The sequence below is a fragment of the Carcharhinus amblyrhynchos genome, chromosome 2, assembly GCF_965287045.1.
Source record: "Carcharhinus amblyrhynchos chromosome 2, sCarAmb.v2.hapA, whole genome shotgun sequence".
NCBI classification, from domain to species: Eukaryota; Metazoa; Chordata; class Chondrichthyes; order Carcharhiniformes; family Carcharhinidae; genus Carcharhinus; species Carcharhinus amblyrhynchos.
Genome location: NC_137325.1, coordinates 121,173,507 through 121,185,960, shown reverse-complemented (window position 1 = coordinate 121,185,960; position 12,454 = coordinate 121,173,507). Strand labels below are relative to the sequence as shown.

General features: G+C 43.2%; 1 protein-coding gene across 5 annotated transcripts in view; it reads left to right on the top strand.

The window, feature by feature from the left end:
• The window catches only part of nrp1a (neuropilin 1a), a 202,508-nt gene that overhangs the window by 46,892 nt on the left and 143,162 nt on the right, over window positions 1–12,454 (top strand). For all 5 annotated transcript variants that reach the window (XM_080212130.1, XM_080212146.1, XM_080212155.1 and 2 more), the window contains exon 4: window positions 5,080–5,261. In XM_080212130.1, coding sequence (XP_080068256.1) covers window positions 5,080–5,261 — 182 coding nt within the window. The remainder of the gene's footprint in view (window positions 1–5,079; window positions 5,262–12,454) is intronic.

Genomic DNA, 12,454 nt, shown 5'->3' with positions numbered 1-12,454 from the left:
TCAGCTTAATGTTGACACTCTATTACTATTAAGCTACAGAAGTCACTATTTCCCCGGCCTATGTTATAGGGCTGCGTGTGGAAGGTTTTGCTCCCAGCACGGAACCACACCACCAGCAGTGCGTATCAGGAATTTGGGCGCCTTTTCATAATTTACTCTCCATGAATAGAACAAACATTTTCAAAAACCAAAAATGCGCTCCCACTAGGTAAGGTTACATTCCTCAAGTTCAGTTTGATAAGTTGGCTTACATAATTCAACAGAAAAATAACATTTCCTTTTCTTAAGTGTGCGAATACACAGGCAAATCTGTGCACACACTAACACACGCACACTAAATGTGCAAATAGATATATACACACACAAATAGACACAGATACACAAAAGCCAATTGGCCCGCATATCATGGACAAATAGAGAAAAAAATGCATACACACAAAAACAATATACACACGTGCACACAGAAGTGATGAGTACATGGGATTTAATGGGATTGAGGGTTATAGATAGGCGTGGTAGGTATGGATATGATCGGCACAGCTTGTGGGCCGAAGGGCCTGTTTGTGCTGTAGTGTTCTGTGTTCTATGTAAAAACATACATACCAAAACACATACAAATACAAACACAAATAGACACACATATACTCACATCTAGACACACATACACACACGCACACAGAAACACACACAAATAGATACATATATACTCACAAAAATAAACACACACAGAAACACATACACACACAGAAACACACACATACACATGCACACAAATAGATACATATATACCCACACACAAAAACACATACATTCAAAATCCAAAACATACAGGCCAAACTCGATTGCCCTCCCCCAGAGTCAGTTTGGTGGTGGGAAGAACTCTCCCCTCCACCCCTGACCATCACCTCCATAAGATTCAGACCACAATTGAATTGAATTGAATTGATTTATTATTCTCACATGTATTGGAATAGAGTGAAATGGATTGTTTCTTGTACTGACAAAACATACTGTTTTTTCTATACTTTCTATGTTGCATCTGTAAAAATTGGTGAGAGTCGTAGTGGATATGCTGAATTTCCTTTGCTTTCTGAAGACGTAGAGGCATTGCTGGGCTTTCTTAACCGTAGCATGAGTGTGGAAGGGGCTAGGACAGGTTGTTGGCGATCACTGTTGTGTAGAGAGGGGAATACACATGCACATACAAATACATGGACATACAAGTACAAACACACATAAATATATACAAACTCAGAAATATATGTACACGCTCAAATACATGCGCATAGATAAATACACACACACACACACACAACCACAAATATCTCTGACACACACACACACGCACACACAAATATCTCTCTTACACACACACAAATATCTCTCTCTCTCACACACACTCAAATATCTCTCACACACACACACACAAATATCTCTCTCTCACACATACACAAATATCTCTCTTACACACACACACAAATATCTCTCTTACACACACACACATACAAATATCTCTCTTACACACACTCACAAATATCTCTCTCTCTCACACACACACACACACACACACACACACACACACACAAATATCTCTGTCTCTCACACACACACACACACACACACACACACAGAAACATAGACGATAAGAACAGGAGGAGGCCATGTGGTCCTTTGAGCCTGCTTCGACATTCGTTACGATCATGGCTGACCATCTAACTCAGTTGCCTAATCCTGCTTTTTCCCCATAACCTTTGATTTGCCCCAAGTGCTATATCCAGCCACCTCTTGAATAGCACAAAGCCATACATATTCACAATACGCTGGGTTATTTTGATATGGATGCTTATTACTTGGTGTAAAACATGAGTTTGTAAGGTTAGAATAGAGAAAAAGCCTTTACAGTACAGTGTAATAGCTGGTCAGTTTATTTCAATTAACATTGAAAGTATAGTACAGAAATGACCATAATTAATAATACTCGTAATAGAAATGGAAATTTAAATGATGTTCAACCTTCTTCAGGTTCAGGTGATGCTGGGAGTCTGTGGGATGAATTTTACAAGAATAACTCCAAGTGTCCAGCTGGTGTAAAAATGGGAGAGTTGCAGATCTGTTTTTTTGGGCGAGTGTTTACATCTAATCCTCTGCACGTAGTGCATGAAAACATTGGTTAGACCATTTCTAGCTGCTACAAGCAGTGGGCGGGACTTAATCATGATCATGATCCTTCCCACTGCCTGGAAATGTAGCCTCTGCCACTCTGCCCACCCCCCGAACCCCCACACCACCCAGACCAATCGGACCCGCCCATCGATCGCAGTCAATGTATGTGGCAGGACCCCTCTCCCTCACCCCACCAATCGCCTGTCAAAAAGCAGCGGGCTCCCCCTCCCTTACCTCACTGATCAAATACAGAGTGTGCAGCGGCCTCTCCCTCCCTCCCCATACCAATTGCAGGCTGGTGCAATCATGGAGGGACCCTTTCAGGCCCCACCCCATCCATGGTTTGCCCCATAAGTCATGCCCCATTCAGGCCCTACCAAAAGTACCCACCCCCAAAAGGCCTCACCCCATGTGCCTCGCCCTCTGGCACTGCCCACTGGGCAATGCCAAGGTGCCCCTTGAGTAGTGCCAGGGTGCCAAGCTAACACTGCCACAAGGGGCATTGTATAAGGGGCACATCCCATTGCCCTCGGCCTTTCCAGGGGTCCTTAATTGCCTCCCGTTCTACTGGCAAGGCCAACATGACTGATCCCCGTTCATGCGGAGCAGGTATTTTCCTCGCCAGAGAGAACCTTTCCTGGCGAGACCACAAAGGTAAGCGAGCCTGGAGGTGGAGCGCTGGGCTCACTAAACACGCGCTAATAAACATTATAATAACTTCTTCAGCCTCTTGCCGGAACTCCGGCTCCTGTAAGCTCATGAGAGCCGGGATACTGGTTACGATCCCGATTTCTCAGCTCTTGCGCGATTTTACTGGCTCACTCTACCCATCGATGGGCAGGGCAAGCTGGTAAAATTCCGCCCTGTATCTTGGACCTGATTGTCATTCCTGAGTTGATGGATGGGAATTTAGTGGCGACACAGATTAGTGAAAGCCTTGATTACATCTGTCAGAAAGGACCTCACATTGAATTACCTTGAAGTGCAGTGCCTACTCCTATGTAGATTCCGTCGCAGCCACTGGGAGAGTGGGAGGCAGTGGAGGTTAAGGATCACAGAGGGTTGGGTAAATGGGACTTAGTGTGAGTTAGGATTTGCACAGCAGAGCTTTGAATGAACTGAAGTATATGGTGTTGATCCAGAAGAAACCCTTCCAGTGTAGACAAAACTTACTCCAACTTATAAATCAAAGAAAAGGTTTAATAAAGAAACTGCATTACTCCAAACTTGACGCCTCACCCTAGGCCATTCCAAACAATTTAACAATTCCCAACAGGTTCTTATTTATACTGAGTCAGCTGATCACCACATCATTCTGTCATTGGTTACATGGTTTACTGGGTCAATTGCCCCTTACAGCTTATTACCATTGGTCACATTATAACAGCTCCAATGTTATCACCAGTTACATTCTAACATATGGGAGGTGAACGACGGGAGGCTGGCCAAGAGAACATTGAAGTGGTTAAATCTGGAGGTGACAAATATACGGCTGAAGGTTTTGGCAGCAGCTGGTCTGAGGCAGGAGCACAGATGGCCACTGTTATGTAGAGTTTAATTAGATCATCTCAATCAATGACAGAAAAATCTATAAGAAAATTTGTCACCTTGGGCTCTCTCTCTAACGTGCAATGTTGGGGTAATTCTGACCCATAAAGGCAAGGGCCTTGGTCTGTCCTGGGATAACCAATCTCAGCTTGCTGAAGGTGTGGGGAATGTAATTGTCCTCAGTGTCCTTGGGGATGGGAGGGAAAAGAAAACTGGAAAAGGTTCCTGCTCCAGATTAGGATCCAGTGATGTGCCTCATTGCTCTATCGGAACTCAGCACAACTAAAAGAACCTTTAGGGTGGCACAATGGTTAACACTGCTGCCTCACAGCGCCAAGGACCCAGGTTCAATTCCAGCCTTGAGTCATTGTCGGTGAGGAGTTTGCACTTTCTCCCTGTGTCTGCTTGCGTTATCCCCGGGTGCACCGGTTTCTTCTCAAACTCCAAAGATGTGCAGGTTAGGTGGATTGGCCATGCTCAATTGCCCGTTATTGTCCAAAGAAGAGTAGGTTAGGGAGATTAGTGGGGTAAATGCGTAGGGTTACGTGGATAGGGCGGGGAGGCAGGCTTGGGTAAGGTGCTATTTTGGAGAATTGGTGCAGACTCAATGGGCCACATGGCCTCCTTCTGCATTGCAATGAATCTATGATTCTATGAACCTGTGACCTTCCAGGCCTGCTGGACTCAGTACCCCAACACTTGTTGCATGCATTTACCCTTGCTAGAATGTATGTCCAAATGAATGCCCGGTATTTTTATTTGATTTATATTGTCACATGTATTGGGTTACAGAAAACAATAGTGTTTCTTGTGTGCCATACAGTCAAAACATACTGTACATAGGGGACAAGGAAAGAAGAAGATGCAGATTGTAGTGTTACAGTCATAGCTAGGATGTAGAGAAGGATCAACTTAATGTGAGGTAGGTCCATTCAAAAGTCTGATGGCAGCAGGGAAGAAGCTGTTCTTGAGTCAGATGGCGCGTGACCTTAGACTTTTGTACCTTTTTCCTGTTGGAAGAAGGTGGAAGAGAGTATGTCCATGGTGCGTGGAGTCCCTGATTACACGATGGAGTCAATAGATGGGAGGTTGGTTTGCGTGATGGACAGGGCTACATTCAGGTTGGTTCAGTTGTGATGCTCAGAACACCCGAAGTCCAAGCTTACACATGAAGAATAGATGGGTGGCTTATAAATGTGGCATTTACCGAGTTGCACCAACGGGTTGACCTTTCAATACCTGTTGCGATTTTGGCCTGTAATAATTCACGCATCCACACATTAAGTGTGTGGAACAAAAAAGAAAAAAAAAGTTTCTTGTATCCGTTAACAAAATACCTTCTAAATAAATTCCTTTATTTTCTCTCAGGTATGATTATGTGGAGGTACACGATGGTGGAGATGAGAAGGCAGCACTACTGGGAAAATTCTGCGGCAAGATTGCCCCCTCTCCACAGATCTCCACAGGACCACTGTTATATGTAAAGTTCGTGTCTGATTATGAAACTCATGGAGCTGGCTTCTCCATTCGCTATGAGGTCTTCAAAACAGGTTGGTTGCTCTGTCTTTGTCACACTATTCCCATTGGTTTTGCAATGCATCTCAGAATTTTACAATTGGACTCAATGATTCACAGTTGTAATGAAATCTGTGCCATCTGTTAGAAATATCTTATGGAGCTCGCACACTTACTGTCCATAGACTTACTGTTCGCAGACTCACTGTCTGCACACTCACTGTCTGCACACTCACTGTCTGCACACTCACTGTCTGCACACTCACTGTCTGCACACTCACTGTCTGCACACTTACAGTCCGCCCGCTTACAGTCCGCACTCTTACTGTCCATACACTTATTGACTGCACATTTACTGTTCGCACTCTTACAGTCCGCACACTTACAGTCTGCACACTTACTATCTGCACTCTTACTATCTGCACACTTACTATCTGCACTCTTACTATCTGCACTCTTACTATCTGCACTCTTACTATCTGCACACTGACTATCTGCACACTTACTGTCCGCACACTTACTGTCCGCACACTTACTGTCCGCACACTTACTGTCCGCACACTTACTGTCCGCACACTTACTGTCCGCACACTTACTGTCCGCACACTTATTGTTTGCATTCTTACAGTCTGCACACTTACTGTTTGCACTCTTACTTTCAGTGGAAATTCAATAAGTCTAATTCCAAAAGCGTATGTTTTGGCAGGCATCTATTTGCATTGATCAATACGAAGGTGAAATGAAAAATAATGGATTTGTGGAGGATTTGGCTTTCAGTCTAACTTTTCAATCTTTTCGTCTCAGTCTGTTCAAACAGCAGTGCAATGTGCGTTGTTGCCAAAGCAAGAGCAAGATGAGATTGCTCTTGGGCCCTGTGCAAGAACCTCAAGTCCTCATTCACACAACATCTGTGATTGATCAAAAGTGCCCGAGGAATTTTAATGGGCACTCATGCAGCTAAACCTTCACTTCTTGGCACAGTTCCCTTTTCAGTTTGCACATTCACCTTGACAGGCCTCAAGAAACTGCTGCTATTTCCTACAGACAGGAACTCTCTCTGCGAACCGATAATGTTCAAAGTAATTCTTTACAAATCATGTAATTCTAGTAAAGCGCATGCAAATTTAACTGAAATGATAAATGACTTACACACATACAAATTAGGGGCAGGAGTTGGCCATTCGGCCCTTAAGCCTGCTCACCCATTCAGTTAAATCATGGTTGTTCTGATTGTGACCTCAATGCCATTACCCTATCTACTCTCGATTGATTGATCTTTAAAATTGCAATTGGTCAGCTGGAAGTTACCATTATAGTTTACCAGTCCATTGACTCCATTTACACTTCCTGCTGCCTTGGAAAAGCAACCAGTGTAATCATGGACCTCACACACCCTGGACATACTCTTTTCCACCTTCTTCCAACAGGGAAAAGATACAAAATTCTGAGATCACGCACCACCCAACTCAAGAACAGTATCTTCCCTGCTGCCATCAAGGCCTAACTTATATTAAATTGACCTTTCTCTTCACCTTAGCTATGACTGTAACATTGCGCACTCTCTCCTTTCCTTCTGCCCCATATACTCTATGAATGATATGCTTTGCTTGTATAGCATGGAAGAAACAATACTTTTCTTTGTATCCCAATACGTGTGACAATAATAAATCAAATCAAGCCAGCACAGATTACCTCCTGTGGTGTTATGAACCTTGTTTAAAAATATATACAAGTACTGAAGCTAAAACAAAAAGTCAGAAAAGGCGGATTTTCAATATGCTCTGAATTACGAAGGAAATAGAAACGGTGATGCATCTATAAGACTAATGACCCTTTTCCTTTCCTCTCTGTTCATATTCGTGTGGAATCTGTTTTGGTACCTAGATTGGATTTGAAAAATTACTGAAAATGTGCCAACGCAACAAACTTCTCTTAATTTCTTGATAAACATCTACTTGCAGTATGTGCCAATTAACAATTCTCCAGTAAACAGAAGTATTTGCTGTGCTCGAACACAAAGTCATTCCATTTATGTGTGGGGGTACTGCTAATTAGTAGGAGATATCTAAGGTGCCTATTACATCATCACACTGTGTACAGCAAGAACACACGAGATGACTCTCAATCTTTGTACATTCAGCACTAAACCCTACTCAAATCTGCCTGAATCCTGAGGTGAGCGAAATAAAATGAAGTAGAGCTTGAAGGGACTGCTTTTAGCCCAAGTCTTTTCCACTGATGGCAGGAACCAAACCACAATTCAATTAACTCCAACCCTCAAAAACAATAGTCTGATTTCTGTTTGCAGATCATTAACCGCATGGTTCTGTGTTCTGGAATTTCTCATAAACAGATTTAAAAGTCGGCATGGTCTCCGATAAAATGTTGCTGCTCTTGCTGCTGTACAGTTGTTTCAGCCTTAATGAGTTCAGCAGAGCAGTTATAGTCCCTTGAATCAAACCTTTGCTGTCAAAGATGGGTTAATGACTTTACTTCCAGCACATTAAAGGACAAGTTTCGAAGAATTGTGTTGAGCACAGATATACTTTAATGGTTTGCTTAATAGAATCATTTGGATGAAAGCACCATTTTGGTTACCATGGAGGTGGCCCCATAGAGGCCTGTACTGTGCTGCTTGTTAAAGCTCATTGAAAATGACGATGTAAAGACTAACTCCAGCCATTTTTACCACCTCATATAAATTAACATGAAATGCTCGAACTGAATTGCGAGGATGTGGGGGGGAGGGAAGGGGGGAGCTGGTTTCCGAGTAATAATGGTTCTCTTAAATGTTTTTTTGTCCCAGTTGTGAAGACAATAGTTTGCTTTCCAAATGCTTTTTGACTCAAAATCCAATAGCGAACGATGTCAGGTTCAAGAGTCAAAACTTGATTACAGTAAGGCAATCGTCCATCGAGAAAGATTCAGTTTTCTTCGATTGTGGATCCAAAAAGATTTGTGCACATCCCCAGTGGAATTTTCTGGCCCCGAAACCGGAAAATCCTGCCCGAGGTCAATGGACCTTTCCCTGGTCTGCCCCTCATTCCCTACTGTTCCCGAAGCGGGAGGAATGGGAAAATTTATCCCCACTAGTCTCAGAGATAACAAGGAGTAATGCTGGTTAAAGGAGGAACGTTGACCAGGACTCTGGGAAAACTGCGTCCTCTTCTCCAAGTGGTTTACGTTTCACCAGGCAGACAAGACCTCAGTTTAAGGTTTCCTCCAAAAGGAGGCACTTCTGACAATACAGCTGCTCTTGAGTACGGCAGTGAACTGTCAGCCTAATTTATATCTCGAGCCACCCCCTTCTTGTGCTTGCAGAGTATGTAACTCTGACACATAGAGGAGACAGACAGTGGATGTACACCGTCCGGGTTTGGAGGTAGCAATTCATCAAAGTTACCAGCAGCAGCTATTTCCTCATGGAATTCACTCACTAAACAGAATCAGAGTTTTATCAGAAAATGCTGGGTAATCTCAGCAGCTCTGACAGCAGCTGTGGAGAAAAAAAATAAAGCCAACGTTTCAAGTCTGGATGACCCTTTGTCAGAGCTGAGTTTCCTGAATAGAGCTGGAATCCTGTTTTCTTTGCCTTCAGCTCCGAGGAAGGCTCACCCAGACTCAAAAGGCCCTGCCGTGCAGCACTCCCTCAGCATTGCACTGGAGCCTAGGTTTTCTAGGGGCTGCTCTTGAGCCCACAGATTCAGAAGGTGAGCAGGTTGAAACTGAGCCACAACTGACACCGTAAAGCATCACAAGATGGTGATCAAGACTGGGAATCTTTCTGGGGCAGCATGATGACAGCATTGCTGTCTCACAGCACCAGGGACCCGGGTTCGATTCCTGGTTTGGGTTGATTTGGTTTGATTTATTACTGTCACATGTATTAGCATACAGTGAAAAACACTGTTTCTTGTGCTCTGTACGAACAAAACATAATGTTCATAGAGAAGGAAACAAGAGATTGCAGAATGTGAATATAATTACAGTTGTAGCCACAGTGTAGAAAAAGATCAACTTAATGCAAGGTAAATCCATTCAAAAGTCTGACAGCAGCAGAGAAGCTGTTCTTGAATCGGTTGATACATGACCTCAGACTTTTGTATCCTTTTCCCGAAGGAAGAAGGTGGAAGAGAGAATGTCCAGGGTGCATGGGGTCCTTAATTATGCTGGCTGCTTTGCTGAGACTGGTTTGCCTGACAGATTGGGCTACATTCAAGATCTTTTGTAGGTCGCTGTCTGTGTGGAGTTAGCACATTCTCCATGTGTCTGAGTGGGTTTTCTCCAGGCGGTCTGGTTTCCTCCCACAGTCCAAAAAATGTGCGGGTTAGGTGCATTGGCCATGCTAATTTCTCCCTTAGTGTTCCCAAACAGGCGCCAGAGTGTGGTGACTAGGGGATCTTTGCAGTAACTTCATTGCAGTGCTAATGTAAGCCTACTTGTGACTAATAAACTACTTTTACTTTGATTGTTTTTCCCTCCCTTTTTGAAGAGAATCGAACAAATCGTAATTGCTTCACTGGTTGAAATCAACTAGTTTAGCAAAGGCTGGGGCATCAAACCTATGGCTGCATTGATCTCATGGGCACTTGTGATTATGTTGCTTAATGGCTATGATATTTCTTCTTGCATGCTTAATCCAGACTTCCTCCGCGATCATCACATTTTTTAAGTGAGTGAATGGAGTATTCCTTCCTTGACCGATCAACTCTGCTGGAAGCTAACCAGGCAGAAAACCCTTTAATTCTCGTATGCTTTTCCCTTAGTTATCTGTTTATTGGACTGTCAGTCATACCTGATTGTTCTCCTCCCTTAGCTATATACACATGGACAACCATGCTAATTCGCTCACATCAAGTACTCGATGCACACGTGAAAATTAGATAATGGCCGGGGCTATTTTTGGATGGGTGATTGACTGAGATGCTTATTATTAAATGACCTAGGCACAGTGTGCAGGGCGATAAATGGCAGCCTGCAGCTGAATGCCATTCCATTGAAAAGGGCTGCGGGTTAAGTGTAAAGGAGGGCAGACACATTTTGGAAGTCACAGTGATTGTACACGCTGTTAACATGCAGACAAAAGCTCTTTTTTTTAATCAGGGTTTTACAGTTCAAAGGGCAAGATTGACTGTCAAGTTTTTTGAAGGCTAAATGAAAGAAGTCCCCTTTAAACTGCTAAAAGTTAATCTTGGTCTTAATTTGATTTTGTGACACCTGGAGATATGACTTCTATTGCAGTAATAACAATGCGGGGAGAGAATACTGTCAATGCATATTACATGTCAAGATTTATTTAGTCAGAGTGTAAGTGGAAAGTTTAATATTAATTCAATAATACTATAAGCTTTCTCTTTGAGTATTGTCAATTAGAACAAATCACATTTGTTCTCTGGGCAGCTAATCTCTGTAATTTCTTCCCAATTATCTAAAATTACTGGTCAATAGTTCTGAATGTAATTTACTTGCTTTGAGAGTTATGCCATTTAATTTGAAAATCTGTCAAAGTGGGCAGTTATCGCTTTATGGATGTCACCATTATCAAGATACATCATTTAGGCATACATAAACTAAGAATCCATTCTTTCCTGTATATACAAACCTTACTTTATATACATAACCAGTGCCACAGTACATTGTATAACATACCTCATGCTTACATTTTCACTTTATAAACACATACGTTCATCACCTTTATCTACCTATTCAGTGGACACTAGGAAGTTCTGTGGAACAAAGGAACCTTGGCAGGTTAGTCCACAGATCTCTGAAAGCAGAAGGGCATGTTGGTAGGGTGGTGAAAAAGGCATATGGGAACTTGCCTTTATCCATCGAGGCATAGATTACAAAAGCAGGGAAGTCATGTTGCAGTTGTACCAAACTCTGGTGAGGCCACAGCTAGAGTATGGTTGCAGTTCTGGATAACCACATTATAGGAAGGATGTGATTGCACTGGAGGGGGTGCAGAGGTGATTCACTAGGATGCTGCCAAGTTATGAAGAGAGGTTTCATAGGCTTAGGTTGTTTTCATTGGAGCAGAGAAGATGGGGGGGTGGGGGGGGGGGGGGCTACCTGATCAGGGTATACAAGATATTAGAGGCACAGATAGAATGGATAAGGAGCAGCTTCTCCCCTTCGTTGTAGGGTCAGTCACGAGGGGACATCTGTTCAAAGTGAGGGGCAGGAAGTTTAGGGGGATGTGAGGAAAAGCTTTTTTACTTAGAGGGTGGTGACAATCTGAAATGCACTGCCTGTGAGGGTGGTAGAGGCAGGTTACTCCACATCCTTTAGAAAGTAACTGGATGAACACTTGGTGCATCATAACATTCAGGGCTATGGACCAAGTGCTGGTCGATGGGACTGGTGGGATTTCAGATGTTAGTAAAGACTTGATGGGCTGAAGGGCCTCCTCTGCACTGTATGATTCTATGATCTTAAACCGCAAAGTTATGGAATGCAACTGTTAAAATCCCTGCAGAGAACAATAACAGTTCCAAATAAATTTGAACTTTTAGTTAATAACCGAAAGAATGACGGATAAGATTTCAAGTTTTCAAGCTTCTGCTGTAACAAGTGAAGTTATTTTTTCTTTGGAGACAATGCATATTTTAAACTACAGAAAGGAATGTTCCCCTTTTATACTGACTGCACAGTCTATGAAATTACAAACCTTTTGGCAAACAGTTCATTGACATTTCCAGCTTCCACTGAGTTTGCGTTTTCCTGTTCCACTGAGCAGTAACTTTGACTGACTTTCCAGGTGGTTCCCTCAGTTTTTGAAGAGGTTCCTAAATCCACCAGCAGCAGCAAAACCTGTTCCAAACAATCTTCTTCCCCTTGGCCACACTGGGACAAATCTCCCGGATTCCTTAGATGGCTGTGGAATGTGTCTCTTCGAAGAGAGGTTATCTCCCTCCCGCATCCGCCTTTGATAGCTCACAAAGACCTGGCAGTCTCTTCTCTCTGCTAACCACACCAACTGTTGTTCTGTTCTTCTCTGTTTCCTCCTGCCCTGTTACAAATCTGTTTGCTTTGATCACAGCCGCCCATGTTTCCAGAGCCTTGATGGTCCAGTCACATGATGAAGCTAGGCTTGCTGTCAGGCAGAGCGTGACCCTTTCATTTTAACCTATGTTTAAAGACACAGGGTATGAATTTTTACCGTCCTGCCTGCCATGGAAATCATAGCGGGTGGGACACAACCATTGCAAAGGTCCATTGACCTCGG